Source organism: Neovison vison, chromosome 2 (assembly GCF_020171115.1).
Source record: "Neovison vison isolate M4711 chromosome 2, ASM_NN_V1, whole genome shotgun sequence".
NCBI classification, from domain to species: Eukaryota; Metazoa; Chordata; class Mammalia; order Carnivora; family Mustelidae; genus Neogale; species Neogale vison.
The window spans coordinates 206,793,445-206,813,609 of record NC_058092.1 but is presented as its reverse complement, the minus strand read 5'-3'; the positions used below and the strand labels follow the sequence as shown (position 1 = coordinate 206,813,609).

The window sequence follows — 20,165 nt, the reverse complement described above, 5'->3', positions numbered from 1 at the left end:
CATTAAGGTATCATAGACAAAGTTGTTTATTGAAAATATACAATGTGACAGTTTGATCTACCTTATGAAACGTTCCCGCAACGACACACTGGTCACCTCACAGAGTTACTTCTGTGAATGGGAGACAGAGACACTCAGCTTCTCCCCTCTAAGCAAACTGCAGTTTGCGATACCTTTGGCAGCTGTCGTCCTCATATTAGACATTAGGTCCTCAGGCCTTACTTACCTTACAACTGAAATCTGTGCCTCTGTGCTCACCGCTCCACACTTCCCCCACCCCCCCAGCCCCTGGGAAGCGCCATTCATTCTACTCTGTTTCTGTTAGATCAGTTTTTGCAGAGGTGTGGGAGGGACCTCTACACAGAAGTGATAACATATTTGTCTTCCTCAGAAGAAAGACAAATTTCATCTGGCAGAGGACCCTCCAGGTTCATCCATGTTGGCACAAATGACAGGATTTCCTTCTTTTTACAAGGCTGAATTCTATGCATCCATATACATACATACATACCACATTTTCTTCATTTCCTCATCTGTCAGTGTATACTTAGTTCCTTCCATGCCATGGCTATTGTGAATAATGCTGCAGTGAACATGGGGGCCCAGGTAGCTCTTTGAGATCATTATTTCATTTGCTTTGGGTAAGTACCCAGACGTGGGATTGCTGGAGCATAGGACAGCGCTGTTTTTCATTGCTTAGGGAACTTCCATACTGTTTTCCACAGTGGCTCGCCTGTCTGCTTTCCCACCAACAGCACACGAGCCTTTCCTTTCCTCCACATCCTCGCCAACACTGGTTATCTCCTGTCTTTTTGATAATAGACATCTTAACAGGTGTGAGATGACATCTCATTCTGGTTTTGATTCATACTTCCCGGATGACTAGTGATGTTGAACACCTTTTCACGGACCTTTTGGCCATTTGTAGGTCTTCTCCAGAGAAACATCTCCTTGGGTCCTTTGCCCATTTTTTAATTGGGTTATTTGGGCTTTTTGCCATTTAGTATAAGTTCCTTGCATATTTTGGATATTAACTGCTTATCAGATGTGTGGTTTGTAAATACTTTCTCCCATTCCGTGAGTTTCCATTTTGTTGATTGTTTCCTGTGCTGTGCAGAAGCTTTTTTTTTTTTTTAAACAAGCTCTACTTGTTCATTTTTGCTTCTGTTGCCTGTGTTTTTGGTGTCAGATCCAAAAAAGTCATTGCCAAGACTAATGTCCAGAAGCTTACCCCTTATATATTCTTCTAGGAGCTTTGTGGTCTCGAGTCTTATGTTCAAGTATTTAGTCTGTTTTGAGTTGGTTTCTGTGTATGGTGTAGAATGGGGCTCTGGTTTCATTATTCTGCCTGTGGCTGAATCACCATTTCTCAAAGAGACTATCCTTTCTTCATTGTGCATTCTTGGTGCCCTTATCAAAAATTCATTCTGTCCTTTCTCCACTGTGTACATTTGGCACCTGTTTTGGAAATTAATTGATCACCTAGGCATGCATTTATTTCTGAGTTCTCTGTTCTGTTCTATTGGCCCATGTGTCTGTCTGTATGCTAATATCATACAGTTTTGATAACTAAAATTTTTTAATATAGTTTGAAACCAGCCAAGCACGGTGCCTCCAGCTTTGTTCTTTCCCAAGGTTGCTTTGGCAGTCTATCTCCCAGGCGGTGGAGAGGGTCTGTAATCAGTACAAGTGGAGGATGAGTGTGCGATTGAAATGAGGGGTTCTGGGGAGCTGGACTTTAGCCATGGCCACATGGTTACTCTCTTTTCCTGTTTTAGATCCATATGCTCATGTCTCCTTCCTCCATCGAAGCAAAACCACTGAGATCATCCACTCAACTCTGAATCCCACATGGGACCAGACCATTATATTTGATGAAATTGAAATCTACGGGGAGCCCCAGACAGTTCTACAGAACCCACCCAAAGTTATCATCGAACTTTTTGACAATGACCAAGTGGTAGGTAATTTAGAATTTCTAAGATGGCTTGGGGAATGAAGGAGGTCTATTGGGGTATTTGTTGAAGAATTTAAGGATTGCTTGTTTCTCTAGGGCAAGGATGAATTTTTAGGACGAAGCATATGCTCTCCTCTTGTAAAACTAAACTCAGAAACGGATGTCACACCCAAACTTCTCTGGCACCCCGTAATGAACGGAGACAAAGCCTGTGGGGATGTCCTCGTAACTGCAGAGTTGATTCTGAGGCAAAAGGTACTTACTGAACTCGCACGCATACATCGTTCCTTGTAGCTGTTTAAGATGCATGCTAATATTCCACGGCACCATTTACTTGAACTAACGTGAGGCATTGATGTTCCCATGTTTGTTTTACAGGATGGCTCCAACCTCCCCATCCTTCCCTCACAAAGGGCGCCAAATCTATACATGGTCCCCCAGGGGATCCGGCCTGTGGTTCAGCTCACTGCTATTGAGGTACGCAGCTTTCCCTCAGTTTTACTGATCAAGTCAAATGACATAGCTACAGAACCGGCCTCTCTCAGGGGAAATGGAATCTTGCTACATATTCTCTTGCTGTCTCCAACTTCCTAGAGAATTTGTCCAAAAATCTGAAATACGCACGGAAACAGCTTGTCGCAATAAGAACTGGTCTGTTCCAGCGTTCCCGAGGGAATCTAGAGGTCTCATTTACTAGGAGCTGGAGATTGCTGAGTTTCCCGTGTCAGCTGGAGAGCTGGGAGAGGGAAGGCAGACTAAGAGCAGCGTGCCTGTGTGTGTGTGTGTGTGTGTGCGTGTGCGTGTGCACACACGCGGGTGTCCAGAGAGCAGGGCACCCGCGCAGGGGGCCGAAGGGGAAGAGAGGGGTGGGAGCAATGGGAAATGGTGACGTGCCGGGCAGAGCAGACACAGGCTGCTGGAGCTAACGGATACCTTTGTGGATAGCGTCCGGTCCGCCCCCAAGTCTCCCCCTTGTGCGGTCAAGCTCTGTTACCCTGAGATTTCCCTTCTCAGGCTGTCTTGCTCAGAGATCCTGAAGACCAAAGCAAATAACTTTAAGTAACAGCCTTCGTTTTTGAATGCTTGTACATCAGACACCATGTTAAGGAGTTTACACTTGATCCACAGGAATGACCCTGTGGTAGATAAGACCCGTCAGTCCTGTTGGCAGACGGGATGGAGAGCTTCCACACTTGCCAGGGTTCCCAGCCAGGATTCGATTCTGCACCCCTCACTGCTCTGCATTTTAGCAGCTCAGGCCTAAGAAGAGGGACAAAACTGCTTTCTCTGCATGACCTACAGGCTTTCTAGGATAAGAGTCTCAGAGATTTTAGGCAAATCTGTACAAGTCAGTCTTAAAGAATTTACCAGTTATAAAGGAAGAATTTTTCCTTTGAATATCATTTGTAATTCACTGAGTTTTCCTCCTCTCTCTTTATGTTGCTTTCTTAGATTCTAGCTTGGGGCTTAAGAAACATGAAAAACTACCAGATGGCTTCGATCACCTCCCCCAGCCTCATTGTGGAGTGTGGAGGGGAAAGGGTAGAATCAGTAGTGATCAAAAACCTAAAGAAGACGCCCAACTTCCCGAGTTCTGTTCTCTTCATGAAAGTGGTACAGTATTCTAATAGCACATGTGTGTTGAGTAGCTGAATTGTATTCAACATGTGAATATATAGAGATCACATCCCCCCACATGCCACACACATATAATTTATTTATTTCTAAACTCTGACAGCAACTAGAAAAACCCTGCCTTGGATTCAGCCTGCCAGTGACTTTTCTCCCTCAGATTCTCACACTGTAGGTAATTTTTTCTTGAAGCTTCACACATCTCCAGTGATAAATATTTGTGAAGAATACGTATGTCTTTCTCGAATAAACTTCCCATCTAGTCAGCTCTCAAGTACAGGCTTTTGGTCCCTGCCCTAGAGGGTGGAACACGGACCCCCAGTCCTGCCCCTGCAGGTGTACGTGGACTGGAAGCATCCAGACAGGGATTGGGTAGCTGGGGAAGGGACAGCTGCAGAGCCCGCTTAGGGCAATGGGGCCCGTGACGTGCCCCACCTCCATTGGAGGGCACCCACTTGGCTCCATGGAGGTCCCCCCCGGTTGTTAGGAAGGGACAGAGTCAGATCCGGCTCACGGCCCTCTGTCATAGATCCCACAGGGCTTTGCAGCCAGAAGAGATCACCCGGTCCTTCTGCTTTGAAAGTAGTTACATTCTTAGTGTTTTGTTTTGTTTTTTAAAGATTTTATTTATTTATTTGTCAGAGAGAGAGAGCACAGGCAGGCAAAGTGGCAGGCAGAGGCAGAGAGAGAAACAGGCTCTCCCCTGAGCAAGGAAGCCCAGTGCAGGACTCGATCCCAGGACCCTGGGATCATGACCTGAGCCGAAAGCAGCAGCTTAACCAACTGAGCCACCCAGGTGTCCCTTGTTTTGTTTTTTTAAGAAAAGACTTCCTTTCTCACTGTACTCTATAAAAGAGGGAAAATCAAGGCATTTCCTTAGTGCGATGGAGCAGAGGCCCAGCACCTGCACATTCTGTTTCCCTCCCTAGTCATGTGGTGTCGCTAACACACCCTTCTCAAACTCTAGGGTCATGGGGTTTAATGCCTGCTCTTACAGATGAAGAAACTGAGGGCTAGAGAGGGGGGCACCTTATCCAAGTCCCACAGTGAGCATCAGGCCACGCCCTTGGGGCTGCGGCCCTTCTGTTGGAGGTGACGACCAACCACATGTCACCTTTACTCTTGCCCATCTGGGCGGGTGGCTTTCAGTCCTCATACACCCCCTTTGGAGGAAACCCAGAAGTTAACTCATTTACGCAGGGACACAGCTGGCAAGCAGGTGGCCAGAATCTGAACTTGGGTTCCTTCAACTCCAAAGTCCATGCTCTTTCCCCTACGGTGCTGCGGGGGGGGGGGGGGCGCGCCTGGACGCTCCAAGCCAGAATCCCAAAGTGATGGCCTCAGGCCACTCCACCCAGCCGTGTCCACTGCCCCAAGTTCCGGTCTGAATCTAGTCTCCGTGGGAGTGACGAGAGCCGCTCCGCCAACCCCAGCTTCTCCTCCTGTGCAAGGCCGGAGATGAAGCTTTCTCTGGAGCCCCTACCAGGCACACCCAGGACCAGCCCACGATTCCCTAATCAGACAGTGTCACTGAGGCCACCAAGTTCCATGTGGAGGAACAGGAGGAATCAGGGGGAAAGGAGCTTGGAGTCTTATCTCAGTTCCTTCTAACTGTGAGCTCATTCTGACGACACGCGAACTGCACGGTGTCCCAGAGCACAGCCCGGTCCTGATGCACTAGGCTAAGTGGGTCACACGCAGCGGTGTGACCTTCTATGACTGAGGACGTGACTGGGGCCTTGAAGAGCTGAGGCCATGCAGCTCCTAGGGGCAGAGGGAGGGTTTGACCCCAGGCAATCTGGCTCGAGGTTCATGTCCTAGGTATGACACCGCTTGCCTGTACACACGTTCCTGAGCTCCTACTGTGAGTCCCCGGAGCTACATCAAACGGGCCAACAGAGTCTGGGTCAGTCCCTTTGGTAGGGTACGGATGAGTGACGCCTGATTCTGTGACACACACCCCCCACCCCCCAGTTCTTGCCCAAGGAGGAGCTGTACATGCCCCCGCTGGTGATCAAGGTCATCGACCACAGGCAGTTTGGGCGGAAGCCTGTCGTCGGCCAGTGCACCATCGATCATCTGGACCGCTTTCGCTGTGACCCTTACGCGGGAAAGGAGGATCTTGTGCCGCAGTTGAAAGGTAAGAGGCGAGTCTATAAATACAATTTGGGGCTTCTTGTGGGTGACCTGATTTAATCTTTCCCAGCCTCCTCAAGATGAAAATGCACACGCGGGTGAGCAAACAGTTGGATTTACAGCGGGCTGTGTAACCTCCCCAAGGTAATATAGGTAGTATGTGGCAGAGGTGGGTTTCAGTTCCCACCTTGTTTTGGGGGGAATCCAGTGCTCAGACTACTACCTTCTGAAGGAACCTGTTCCTGGCCGAACATTCGGTGTCTCTGCAGGAAATGTCAAGGGCTTCCTCAGGTTGTCGTGTATCAAGCAGAGAAGACAGACAAGGAAGTGAGGTCGCAGTCCAACATGACAAATGTTTTGATGTGGAAATCCAGGGGTCCCCTCGTGAGCACTGAAGTGGGGGGAGGGGTTTTATAGCTTTCCACCTGTCGGCCTCGGGAATACGTCCCATGATGGTGATGTAACTGGAAAAATGTTCTTTCATGGTTACCCACGGAGGAAAACCTGACGCGTGCTGAGTTTAAATGGCTTGCCTTAGGTCACGGGATTAGTAAGTAGATGATAGAGCGGGCACAATACTTAGCTTAGGCTCCCAAGAAATAATAGCTAGTGAATAGCATTTTGTTATTGCCCATTCAGTAATGACTCGTTTGTAGCTTACTAGGTAAAAGGTCCGTGTTAGGGGCCGGGGACTGGGACACAACAAGGAACAAGGTCCCAGGGCCTCTGGCATCATGAGATTAGGCCCTGTGGAGAATCCAGACACACTCACTCAGTTGAGTGCAGTGCCTCAAGACTGAAACAGATGTCTTCTGTTTAAGCAGTTGCAGTGCTAACCAGTTCTATTTAATCTTCTAGAAGGTTTGGTATTGATTTTACAGAGCAGATATCTGAAACTCATCTGTTATATGGGTCTGAGCATCCTATGTCCCTGATTAAGGGAAGGGGAAAAAATAAAATCCACAATCACACTTAGTCATTAAAAAAACAAAACAAAAAAAACCTACATGAGTTTACCCAGAAATTTCCCATGCCGAGCCTTTTGTGTTGAATCGATAATACCTAAAATAGCAACATTTTTGTAACAACCAGGATTATTGTCACTGCAGCATTGTTGTGTTTGGGGTTACTAAATGGGAGAGAAACTGTTGTCCTAGCATTTTTCCTAGTCTTTCCTGAGACCAAGTTCTTTGATCCAAATGTGTGAAATCTCAAATTCTGTAATCTTTCTCTGGCCTCTGAGTGTCGGCCTGTTGGTGTCTGTTGGTCAGGGGGCTGGGCTGGGCTGGGCCGCGGGCAGAGGTCTCCTGGTGAGTGACTGTATGTAGTTAACGTGAAGTGTGGTCAGGGTTTCAGAGAAGTCTTGGAAGAGGGAAATCCTTAAGGAGTATGGGGTGGGAGGAGCATAACGTTCCTAAGACCAGAATCTATTATTTTAGATCAATCTGGTCCTTTCTTAAAGCTAGTAATAGGGTAAGAACTGAGGAATGTATTTGGCTGGCTTAATGTTGAAGCTTACAGAGTAACTTTTTCCTCCTGTTCTTGAGGCTTTGTTGCTGTGAGGCTGGTAAAGAAAGCAGAGAGCTGGTAAGAAGGAACTCGAATACAGTTGTGTTCCCACTTGCCTGCCTGACTAGCTGTCACATTCTGAGGTGTGCGTGTATGTGTGTGTGTGTGTGTGTGTGTGTGTGTGTGTGTCAGGAGTTTGGGGGGAGACAGAGACTGCTGATAGATGCAGGGGTTCTGTGTGGGTGTAAAATGACCTCGCATAGCAACTGGGGTTTCATAGATGTTCAGTAAATGTCAGTCTCCCCAGCCTCCCCAAGGTCCCCCTGATCATTTCCAGCATTCACTGAGCACCTACTCTGCTCTGGGCTCTGGTACATTAAAACACGGACTTTGGGGTCACACAGCCCTAGGTCATCTACTGGCTAAATGAGATAAAGTATGAAAAAAGCTTAATCCACTGCCTGGCACATGGTACCGACCTAAAAAATGTGTCTTTCTTCCCCTGTCTTATGTCCTACGTGGGTGGGTTAAACAGAAACTTCCTTTGGCTTGACAGTTCATTCTGTCCAGGTGCTGGCCTCTGGGAGCCAGACTGACTGCCCAGTGCCATCTTCCTGAAAGGGTAGACATACCCCTCACCACACCCCTAGCCCAGGTTGAGGCTTTGATGAAAACAAACCTGGCTAGTCCAGGAGCTACCCTGGAGCCCTTGCTCTAGTCCCAAAACCCAGATCCACAAATACAGTTGATTCTTGAACAATGCGGGGGTTTAGGGGTGCTGACCCTCACGCAGTCAGAAATCCCCGTACAGCTTTGAGTCCCCTAAAGCTTAACTTCCACTGGCTTCCTACTGACCAGAAGCCTTAAATACCAATCACATAAACAGTCCATCAGCACATATTTTGTATGTTGTATGTATTATATGCTGTATTCTTACATACAGTAAGCTAGAGAGGAGAAAACATCAAGAAAATCACAAGGAAGAGAAAATACACTTCCAGTACTGTATTGTATTGAAGAAAAATCCACATATAAGTGGACCCACACAGTGTTCAAACCCGTGTTGTTCAGAGGTCAGCTGTCTTCTGTGAAATGCCTACAGCCAGGGCGATGCCTCCCCCCAGTGCACACACTGCGGGAATGGGGGTGGAGTGAGCCCTTGCGCCTGCAGACCTGATGTGGGCAGCTCTTCGCCCTGCTTGGTCTTCTGTGTCTTGAGAACAGATTCCAGGAAACTGAGGCTCCTGTAGATATAGGTTCCCCTCCCCCCAACCAGCATCCTGAAGACATGTATTGACACAATTGACACCAGTCTTTTTGGAGTCCTTCCTATGTACAGGCACTGGGCTCATTGTCCAAGGCAAGAGAAAAATGGGCCATATCATTATTTAAAGATGTCTAACCCTACGTCACGCTTTGGGAAAAGTGATGAGTTACTGGGTTACCTTTTCCATTCGGGTGTGGGCCTCTACTCAGGAAGTCCCCACCCATGAGGAAACTCTATCTTCCCCTGTGACTGCTGAACTTGAACTTGGACTAGAATGTTCACTCCTGTATTTTTCCAAGCATCTTAGGTGAGAAACTGTTTGCCTTGCAGCCTCCCTTCTGTCAGCCCCGCCCTGCCGGGATGTGGTCATCGAAATAGAAGACACCAAACCATTACTGGCTTCAAAGGTAGGTTTCAGAACTGACCGTTTGATAATGTCAGTTTTATTTTCCAGGTGGCGAGGTATTGGGCGAATTCAGTCAATCAACCGTTTAGTGCAATTAAAAATAATAACTGGGGTGCCTGGGTGGCTCAGTGGGTTAAGCTGCTGCCTTCAGCTCAGGTCGTAATCTCAGGGTCCTGGGATCGAGTCCCGCATCGGGCTCTCTGCTCAGCGGGTCAGCGGGGAGCCTGCTTCCTCCTCTCTCTCTCTCTGCCTACTTGTGATTTCTCTCTGTCAAATGGATGAATAGGTAGAGTCTTTGGAGAAGAAAATAATAATAATAATAATAATAACCAAGCCAGTTTATAGAGGTAGAATAAAGAATCCGAAGCTTACACTCATCAGTAGTTAACATGACATTGTGTAGACTGGTGTCCTCTACCCTGGATCACCCCGGAGACTTAAAACAGGACCAGGCCCTACCCTCCAAGAGGAAGAGGGCCTAGTAGACATCAGTGTATCTAAAAATCTCTCCACATGTCTCTAACGTGCTGGCGGGTCTCAGAACCATTGGTATGGACAGGCTGAATGATACCATGTGCTAGAAAGAGAAATTTCAGGAGACAATTTATAGCACCGAACATTCAGAACAGGGAAGCATGTAGCAGAGAGTTTTTTTCCCTACATGAAGGAGAAGCATCATGGATTTTTAATGACCCAATTTGCCCGGGTTATGGGGTATCTTAGATTTTTCTATTCACTGTGGTTTCAAAGTGAAGAAATTGGTGGAAATGCTCACTCAGGACGCTATTGTAGAACCATTCCAGCCAATTCTACAAGAAGGAAAGGGGAAAAAAATGTAAAAAAGGTCTCAGTCCAGAAAAAAGAAAACATCAAATATCTCCCTGTTTGTGTTGGCATTTAGGATAGACTTTGACAGCATGCTTTAATGTGCAAACTGGCCAAAAAATGCACATGATTGCACTTTAATATGTTATGTCCATAAACAGTGCCTTTTTTAAAAATTCACTTCCTTCCCACTTCATTAAGTTCACTAACAACTGGACCATATTAAATGTGGTCCCCACAGCCAGCACTACGGAGCTGTGTATCTGATGCTTTTCCCTGGGAATCCTCCACAGTCGCAAATGACAACACCACATTTGCCCAGTGACCACGTTCACTTTGTAAGCGACCTCATGTATTCCAAACTAAACAGTAGTGGCCCAGGGAGACGTTAAGGGTTGTATACATAAGGCCCTTTATATACATTTTCACAACCGCTCTGGAACAAGGCGGTTTTAGATCCTATTCTATAATCTGCCTCCAGTTTTCCTGCTTCCCATTGTCCAACACTTGTTATTCTTGCCTGCTGTGTCCTCAGCAGCCCCGCGTAAGGGGGGGTCAAGAAGAGTAAGGCCGATCTATGCCAGTATTCTCACTCATTTCTTAATAAGAGTTAACGGATGACTGGGTTAGCAACAATACATTGTGAAAGTTTCCTTTACATCATGGCATCTGAATTGCCGCCTCACAGGATCGGGGGTGGGAGTGGAAGGTAACATTGGGCAGTGTTAGGTAGGTAGTATTTGGAATACCATCGTTCAGGCAGGAGTCCCCCTTTATCTGCAGTTTCGCTTTCCGTGACTTCCACGACCCACGGTTAGTGGCAGGCCCGGCGGTCCGGAAGCCGATGGTCCTCCTTCTGTCAGATCACCGGAAGGTCAGTCATAGCCTAACATCCCAGTGCCTACATCATCCACCCCCTGTCCTCGTACCACGTAGCATTTGATCCTCGCCCATCATCACGAGAAGGGTGAGTTCAGCACAAGAAGCTGTTCTGAGAGAGACCCCACATCCACATAAGTCACTACCGTGTACTGTTACAATTGTTCTGTTTTATTACTAGTTATTGGTCTCTTACTGTGCCTAGTTTGTAAATTAAACTTGACCGTAGGTCTGTGTGTCTAGGACAGAACGTGTGTATCTGCGGTTCGGTACTACCCGCCGTTTCAGGCACCTGCTGAAGGTCTTGGAATGTACGTCCTGCAGATAAGGGGGGACGACTACCCTGTAAATGGCTTTAATCGGCTTGCTCTGCTAACATCTCGCTGATGTACTCTGTGTCCATAAGAAAGGCTGGTTGGAATTAGCCCTAGAAATCGGATTCCGCCTGTTTGCCAGGGAGACAGTACGCACGGATGCAGCGTCAAATGAGGCCAGGCGGGCTTCGGAAGCGCCCGTAAGAAGCTGCTGCCGCTGCTTCCCTCGTGCCCCTGACATGTGTTTACGTCTGCTCCCCCTGGCCCAGGCCGGGGAGATGGAGAGGGCGGGACAGAACTCACAGTGCTACTGATGGGAGTGGAGGCGAGGGCTTCCGGGGGACAGTCTCGTTTGTGCTCACAAGAACACACACCGTTCCCCTGTGAGCACCTTGGGAGTTGTTAAGTTGGGCTCAGCACGACCACAAGAGAAGTGAGAAATAAGTACTTGGGGCAAGCCAAGAAGTGCTTGCTGGGTAGCGTGGTCGTTCCTATGTGGCCGTTTAAACAGTTACCTTCCAATTCCAGTGCTTAAGCAGTATGTCTACAGCACTCGGCAAAATGGCTTCTCCAAGGACAGTGCATGTATGTATGCATGAGAAGGAAATGCATGAAGCTGCTTGGGACCGCGGGGACCTCGGGCTACACGCTGGACTCCTCCTTTCAGACTCCTTCTAATACTAGATTTTGGAGTGAAAGGCGATCTTTAAACAAATGTGACTGTTGTAAGCCCAAGGGAGACTCTTGCCATGCAGAGACCATAAAGCAAGTTACTCCGGTTAACTTTTCTGCATGAACTAATGAGCAGACAAGTGGGGATAGATTCTCCCGTGTTAATCCTCATGTTTAAAATCAGGCATTTGTTTTGAGTTCCGCTTTTTAACTCACGAGCTCTTCTTTTCTTCGAAATGATTTCAAATCACTGAAAATAGATGTGAATAAATGGACTTGAAAAACCTTTTTTAAAAAAAATTCAGGAACCGTTGGGAATGTGAATGCCCTTTTGACATAAAATGCCTCTCTCCAAAATCTCCATTTGGATGTGATTTAATCCTTAATCCTGCTTTGGGACGAATCTAATCTAAGGAATCGTGGCATCGGTCGGTCTCTCTGCCTCTCTTGGCAATTCTGTGTGCTGGAGAAATGTCCATCAGAAACCAGTGAGGCTACTTACAGAGGAAGCCCATGGCCCCCTCATACAACAGCCGTAGGGAGTGCCTGTAGTGAGCTGTTCTCTCCTCACACGAGACATGAACTCGAAGTCAGAATTTCAGCAAGGGGTCTAGCTAGCAGTCCCTCAGACTGAGGTGATCTTGGGTGATGTACCAGCAGGCTCCAAGCAAAAACTCAGGCTCCACATCCTAGCTCACCATTGTCCCATCTCTAGGATGTGCCCTGAAATCAGGGATGGATTCTCCTCACAGACTCAAACAGAAGCATTTGACCGTGAGAGACTTGACATCTTAGAACAGTTATGGCGGACGGATCTGTATTTGGTGCAGGCATGGGGAGAAAGCAAGGAAAGGTTCCTACATGATGAAATTGCAGTCATGCTAGACACGAACATCCCATAACACGAATCTGTAAGGAATAAGAATTAGGCCCAGCTGAGGAATACTGTAGGAGCTAAATGAAATGGAAAGTTCGGGACAGGGCGATGAGCCGATGGACTACCAGGCGCCCAACCCCCCAACCCTCCCGTCTTGTGACCACTGAGATTAGCTGACTCTCGAAACCATGGAATGTGGGTGGCTACCTCCAGCCTTTTCATTTTAATACTATTCGTAACTCATTTGCACATTTTCAGAGAAAAAACCAATAAGGTGTGTTTAATTATGAGCTCATCTTAAGATATTCTAAATAATCCATCAAAAATGTTGATAATACAAAGCATGCGTGAAAACTAATTTCTCCTTCTCTCTTTCTCTTCAAACCTAATGCTCGTGGGGTCTCCATGTCCGTGTGACCTTCTGTGGTTTGCCCTCTTCCTGTGAATCGCGTGAGAAACAGCTGACAGAAAAGGTAACTATTTTACACATTTTGCTAGATTTAAGATTCATTTTAGATTTTCTGTCTGTAGCTGGTATGTAAAGAAACTTATTTTAAATCCAGCGTTGGGTTACTGACTATAAAGGGGAAAGAAGTGTGCGTGTGTGTGTGTGTGTGTGTACATGCATACGGCACACAGATAAGAAATAGCTTTTCTTGAGTGTTCCTTCTCCCCCTCGCCCCCACCCAGACTGAGTAAGCAATGGGCCTGATGAGGCTCTATTCTTGTCAGAAATTTGAGTGAAATTTTTGGCAGCATTTTATAAACTACAGGCTTCTACAGTTCAAATGTATTTTCAAGTGACTCTGATATGCTGTCCCCTCTGTACAACCAAGAACCACCCAGCGAAACCAGAGGTTCTGAACACTGGTTGTGTGTTAGAATCGCCTGACGAATTTTTGAAGGCCCAGGACTCACCCAAGGTTGGGCTGGGAGCCACTGGTCTAAAGGACCCATTTTTATTTCATATTTTATCATTTTTAAGTATATTTTTTAAGATTCACTGATTTGAGAGAGAACATGGGGGGGCAGAGAGAGAGGGAAACAAGCAGAAACACCATTGAGTGGGGAGCGGGACGCGGGGCTCGATCCCAGGACCCTAAAGCCATGACCTGAGCCACAAGCAAGAGTCAGAGGTTTAAACAACTGAACCAAGCAGGTGCCCCATATTTTATCATTTTTTAAAGCTCTTTGTCCTGATAATCTTATCTGATTCCCAAAACAACTCTCTGGAATAGATGGAGGCAGGCAGTGTTATTCCCCTACTCAGTGGATGAAGAAATTGAGACTCAGAGCTATCGGACAACTCGCCCAAGCTGGTATGGCTTGTACCATGAGGGTATGGCTTATATTGTAAAGGATGGGACTTGAATTAGAACCAGTTTTTCCACGGCTCAGCTTAGCTTTGTTTTATAATGCACCGCTGGCTAAAAAGAAATGAAATAGTAGAAAACATATGGGAGTTTTGTTTGTATATTTAATATCAAGTCAACAGGATGAAAAACTAAAATCAGACTAATGAGTAGGTTGTATCTGTAGGATGTAAGCAAACATCTAGGATCGCTGTGGGCATTAGAGCCAAACACATTTCACTGGCCGCCGACAATGGTCATTTCCCCTGCAGCTTCTGGGTGGAAGAATCCCGAATCCTGAATCCATGGTACCTGTCAGTAAAAGTCCTATACTGTCCTCTGTGTCAGGTTCAGAAGTACTGATTTCTCTTAACCTGTTACATGTGGGTTTTCCTTGATTGCAAATCCATGTCAACACTAAAGATTTTTACATTTCGATGTGTCTTTCATTAGGAGGAAGAAATCGTTGACTGGTGGAGTAAATTTTATGCTTCCACAGGAGAACATGAAAAATGTGGACAATATATTCAGAAAGGCTATTCCAAACTCAAGGTACCTGGGCCTGTACTGCTGTGGGTGAGGGATTGGCATCCATGAAAACTGACCAAAAGGGCCAGCGGAGGGACTGATGGGGAAGGGCCAGGAGCCCCTCTTGCAATGGGCTGTGGCTTTGCCAGGAGCCTGAGGACAGCTGTTGATTTGTGGTTATGTGACTGGCACTTTGGGGCCTGAGGGCAACTGATAGAGGGCTGGGAATCGACACCACGGATGAGGCCAACAATGATCCAGTTCGACCCAGGGAGTCCTAGAAGTCATGCTCTTGCAGAAAAGCATGAAATGCCAGTGTGCTTTGTTCTGTCCACCAATCAGGGATCCATTTCAGTAGCTGAAAAGTTGATTCTGTTACATGAGTGTAATGTTCCTTCACAACCGTGGGCGCGTGTGTCCAGGAGGAAGGCGAACTGTTGAGCTAGGCAGACCTGGCTAGCTGTGATCTCCTGGGTTAATGTTTGGAGTTCCAATTCCTCATTCATGTTTTTAATCTGTAATTAATGCGCTTAATTAGAAGCAAATGCTAACGTTTTCAGAATACTGCATGGGAGAAAAGATCTTTAAAATGAGAAATATCTAGCCATTAAAATGATTTTCCCCATCAAAGTAGAAAAATACCACATGGTTCCATGTTGTCATCATAACATCTCAGTGCAGCTTAAGAAACACCAGCACGTAAAGAAGCACTAATTTAGAAAAACGATCAAACCGGTCGAGTAGATGAATCCGAAATCCACCCTCGCTCCCTCCTGCCTTCCTTCCCTCCTTCCCATTCTTGTTCTTCCTCTTCTTCTGGTTTTTTATGGAGATAGAATTTATGTACAATAAACGACTCCATTCTGTGGGTTGTGATAATGGTATACACCTGTGTGAACCACCACCACCACCCCCTCCCTGAAACAAGGCAGAGAACACTTCATCACCACAGAGAACTCCTGGGCACCCCCTTCCAGCCAATCATCCACCACTTCCCATCCCTCTGCGAGGCCGCTGATCTGCTTTCCTCACCATGGATTGCTTTCGCCTATTTTTATACTCCGTAGAAATGGGCTCATGCCATGTGGCTTTTTGTGTGTGTTTGGCTTTTCTAGCCCAACCGTGTCATTCTGAGATCCATCCCGCCGTCCTGGGCACCAGCCGCTTGGCCCCCCTTACTGCCGAGCGCTGGTTCACTATGTGGGTACGCCGCCCTGTGGGTCCCTGTTCTCCTGACAGGGAAGCCGCTTGAGGCCTCCTCCTGCCATGTGGACACGTTTCCATTTTTCCTGGGTCAGTCCTTAGGAATGCAGTCTCTGCATCATGGAAGAGCTGGCTGCTGACCTCAAGAAGAAAGTGCCAGATGTCTTCCCCGAGTGGTTGTAGATTCTGCCCTCCTGCCGGCCACGAGAGCATCCTGGTGGCCCCAGCCACCTGCCCAGGCCCACTTGGTACTGTCGGGCTTTTTGATTCTCGACGTCACCTGCATTCTAGTGAGAAATTAAGACTCTGTGGACGTTTTTTTCAGGTATACGACTGTGAACTAGAGGATGTAACAGAATTTGAGGGCCTGACAGACTTCTCGGATACTTTCAAGCTGTACCGAGGCAAATCAGATGAAAATGAAGACCCTTCTGTGGTAGGAGAGTTTAAGGTGAGTAAAATATGGGGTTTTGTGCTGTTTCAAATCCACCTTTGGTTTCTTTATAGAACTAGGATAAAGGATGAGCAGCCTCTGGGGCAGGGACATGTCCTCTGACGTCTGAAGGAAGCTGGAAGCTGATGACAAGGAAAAGGGCCACAGGACCCTGGGATAGAACTCTCCAGGCCATTCTCCGTACCTTCCTTGCACCCCGCCCACGCCGTCTAAGCCTGGGTCATTTAGATTCCGCATCTCCAAGCCCTTGTCTCCCCATCCTCTCCCCACTGCCTCCTCCCAGGCTTTCTGTGGGCGCCCTGCCACAGCTTCCCACCTGATGGTCCTCGCCACCTTCCCGCCCGCTCCAGTCCGTGCCCCCAGGCAGCCCAATGTGACTGTGTTTCTAGACTACCGAAAGATGCTGGCTTTCCATGGCTCAAGTCTCAGCTCCTTCCTCAGACAGAGCGGGCCTTTCCCAAGCCATTGGGCTCCCTGGCCGCCCCGCCCTGCCACTCAGGACCTCTCCCCACCCCCGGGCACACCTGTCCTCTCTGCTGGGAGCCTTGGGACAGGCTCTTCCTCTTTGTGGTCTGACAAACTCCTACTCCCCCCTTTCACAGCTAGCTCAGGTGTCACCTTTGTGAAGTGTCCCCTAGTCGCTTCCTGTGGAGTGACTCACTACTGCCATGGGCTCCCACAGGTCTGGCGTCAGTAACCATTAAAGCACCTTTCACAAGGGCAGGTATAGGCTTTTGTGACTGTCCCTCCCTCCGACCGCTCGGGGCAAGTCCCAGGCAGCTGTGCTGCACTTCTAATCCTTCCCAAGAGCAGAAGTTGCTAATCCATTGGAACATTCTACCCTACCCCTCCCCCACCCCATCCACGTCCCTGTCCCCATATTTGTCCCTGCGGCGTCCCAGCAAGCAATCCAAGAAGGCCTGAGAGGCAAGCCTATTTCACATTCCTGTGCCGGGCTGGGTTTCCTGAGTTCACGTTTGGGTCCCCAGGACCTGGCACAGAGCATAGTAAGTGCTCACTTCCCACTGCTTTGCGGAACGAGTGGAACTGGAACCAAGACCCACAGGGTCTGAATCCAACTGGACTGCTCTCTCTTGTGCTTAAGAGCAGGCTTCACAATAAGGGTTATGGCCTGTCAAGCTGGCCTGCCGGCTCACTCATTCCAAAAACCTTTCTTGCACCCTGGTGACCTATCCAGCCCTATGCTGGGTTTTAGAGTGATGCACAAGACATAGTTCCTACCCTCAGGAAGCTCCCGGGCTTGAATGTAGACAATAAATAGACAAGTACAAGGCGGGGGGGGGGGGAGGTCAGTGCTGCAGCAGGGGTGAGTGTGGGTTGGAAGAGCCAGTGTAGGAGACAGTCCCGGGAGATTTCCTGGAAGAAGTGATACTTTTTAGATAAGACCTGAGGGATGAACAAGGAGCTTGCCTGGGGGCTGGAGGGCTTACAGGGGTGCCGCCAGAAAAGGGAAATCATCCTTTGTACTTGACTGGGTTTAAAAAATAATCACTTTTATTCCTGTCTTCAAAGTATGTGCAGTTTCCCACCACACTGATCCAACTCTTGCCGATGTGCTCTCCTGGTCTCCCTGCTTGGCCCTGCCCTTCTCCCTGTGATCAGCTCAGTACTTTATCATCATTTTACATTCCCCACTGGAATGTGGTGTAATCGGCATCGTTTCTTTCAGAAAAGGCAGCGCCGCCACCAACCCCAGGGCCTGCCCCATAGCGTGCGCAGTGTGGAGGGCAGGAGCCCTCTGCCCAGGCCGCCACACAGCCCTTGGGAGGACATCTGTGTGTCTCTTTCTTCGGGCCCTTGTGAGGACATCTGTGTGTCTCTTTCTTAGGGCTCCTTCAGAATCTACCCCCTCTCGGATGACCCCAGTGTGCCGGCCCCTCCCAGGCAGTTTCGGGAATTACCTGACAGCGTCCCACAGGAATGCACGGTTCGGATTTACATTGTTCGAGGCTTACAACTCCAGCCCCAGGACAACAATGGTCTGGTAAGAGTTTGGGTGTGGGGCCTTCTCCTGTAGCAAGATAATTACAGTCATCAGCCACAATAATTGTCATGTTCTTTCTTTTGGGGCGTCTGTTATCTCACTAGGGGGAAAGATACTCTATCCAAACAAGGTATTGAGGAGGATTGTCCCAGCGGGGTTTTATCCAAGAGCTTGAAGGGGCTTTGGATCCTCTGGTTCATGCTTCTCATTTTACAGATGTGACCTGGAGGAGATATGCTGGGTCCCTCCCCGCTGCCACCGCCTCTTCAGCCCACTCCGCTTCTCTGCAGGTGGCTGGCTGTGTGCCCCCCCCAAGGGGCATGTCTCTCACACCTCGGCCGTGTGCCCCAGCCACCAGCTTTCGCTCGGGGTGGGAGGGCTGTGGTGGCTCCTCTGAGTCGGCCCCAGAAACTGCCTTGAACCTACACCCCTTGGTGACACAGCTTACCTTCTGTTTTGTCCCTGCAGTGTGACCCTTACATAAAAATAACACTGGGCAAAAAGGTCATCGAAGATCGAGATCACTACGTCCCCAACACCCTCAACCCGGTTTTCGGCAGGTAACGAACATTTCTAAACGTTTTCCTGTCGTTTATTTTTCACGGCTTATGTGGTAAGGATGTGACCTGGGCCGAGCTCTGTTCTAGGGCCTGAAACTGTGACTACAAACTAGACGAACCTTCTGGGCAGCAGAGCAGGTGGTAAATGTGCGAGCACAGACGCGCGTGCGAAGTGCCGGGAACACAGTAACAGGTCATGAGCCGGGCTGCTCTGCGCCCAGGAGGCTGAGGGGGCAAGGGGTCCGGGAGTGGGCAGCACAAGGTCCAGAAGTCCAATAAGTTTGTGAGTTCTAGACAAGGACAGGCAGCATGACTTACCTGTAGCAGCGTGTTGGTTCCCCCTCCCTGAATCCAGACCGGGCTCTGTCCTCTGGGACATTTTGATCCAGCGAATGGATTAATGAGCTCCGCTAGCAGAACTGAGGAGGGGGCAGAAAGTCATCGGGTCAGAATGCCCCTCTGCCTCCTGTTCCTGAAAACTCTTGAAAAAAGCTTTGGTTTCTTCATCTTTAGACTTGTTTCTGGGCTATGACACTGATCTTCAGGGGAGGAGCCCCTTCTCCAGGGGGTGGCAAAGACACAGCACCTCTAAAGGGGACCCATATTTTTCAGCCGTCAGCTGCATCCACATTTAACAGTAGCTCATATTTGCCAAGCTTTCCCTGGGTGCATGCCCTCTGCTGAGCCACTGATATGAAACCTCTCAGAAGTGTCACAGCTCTGAGGTGCTCTTGTTCATCCCCATTTGACAGCAGAAGAAACTGAGGCCCAGAGTGAACCAATGCCGCGTGTGTTTGGCTGGTAAAAGGCAGAGTTGGGATTCGAACCCAGGCCATCTGACCACAGTGGCTGTGTCGTATCCACACTAGGGCTCTGTGGCTGCCACCATCTCATTTTCCTGTCTGTTTGCAGCCTCGCCGCAGGGCAGGGCCGAGGCCAGCAGCCCCCACCACAGGGGAGGGAAGCACGTGCCAGCGCTCTATCAACGGAGCTGGTATGTGCTAGAGCCAAGGCCAAGGCAGAAGTTCCTGACCAAGCCCCAGGCTTTCGAACACCCTCGGTAATGCTTCATGTTCATGGCAAAGCCACCAAATCACACGGCAAAGCCATCACATTCCTAGTCGTGGCAAAACCTTCACATGAAGCCATCACAATGCTTCATAGTCGTGGCAAAGCCATTCCATAAATGTTCCTTGTACAAAATATTGGTGAAAACAGTGTTATTTTCCCAGAACCTTGCCAAGTGGGAGAATTCTTTGTTCTTGTTTGATGTGTGGCCTATATTTTCATTTCTGGCTTATCTTGCCCATCCTCTCCTTTTCTACTCATGTTCGTTGGTTTGTGTCCTTGTGCTTTCTCTCCTGTGTGCATGTGTGTGTGTGTGTGTGCATGCACATGAACACACACACGGAGTCTTTGTCATTCAGAGCCTCTCAGGTTCATACATGCTATTCTCCCTCACACACAGTCACACCCTGTGACACACACACACACACACACACACACACACGGCCTCACGCTCACTCAGCTCCTGGGCATACTCAGTACTAACCTGTACACACACACACACACACACACACACCTCTGCT

General features: G+C 48.4%; 1 protein-coding gene across 4 annotated transcripts in view; it reads left to right on the top strand.

Annotated features, from left to right (window-relative positions):
• MYOF (myoferlin) overlaps window positions 1–20,165 on the top strand; it is a 159,033-nt gene that overhangs the window by 120,722 nt on the left and 18,146 nt on the right. For 2 of the 4 annotated variants that reach the window (XM_044240117.1, XM_044240116.1), the window contains 12 exons: window positions 1,779–1,960; window positions 2,054–2,212; window positions 2,336–2,434; window positions 3,410–3,571; window positions 5,564–5,729; window positions 8,832–8,908; window positions 11,454–11,510; window positions 12,936–12,947; window positions 14,280–14,378; window positions 15,883–16,008; window positions 17,861–18,016; window positions 18,485–18,576. In XM_044240117.1, coding sequence (XP_044096052.1) covers window positions 1,779–1,960; window positions 2,054–2,212; window positions 2,336–2,434; window positions 3,410–3,571; window positions 5,564–5,729; window positions 8,832–8,908; window positions 11,454–11,510; window positions 12,936–12,947; window positions 14,280–14,378; window positions 15,883–16,008; window positions 17,861–18,016; window positions 18,485–18,576 — 1,387 coding nt within the window. The remainder of the gene's footprint in view (window positions 1–1,778; window positions 1,961–2,053; window positions 2,213–2,335; window positions 2,435–3,409; window positions 3,572–5,563; window positions 5,730–8,831; window positions 8,909–11,453; window positions 11,511–12,935; window positions 12,948–14,279; window positions 14,379–15,882; window positions 16,009–17,860; window positions 18,017–18,484; window positions 18,577–20,165) is intronic. The other 2 variants (XM_044240119.1, XM_044240118.1) reach the window with 1 other exon arrangement.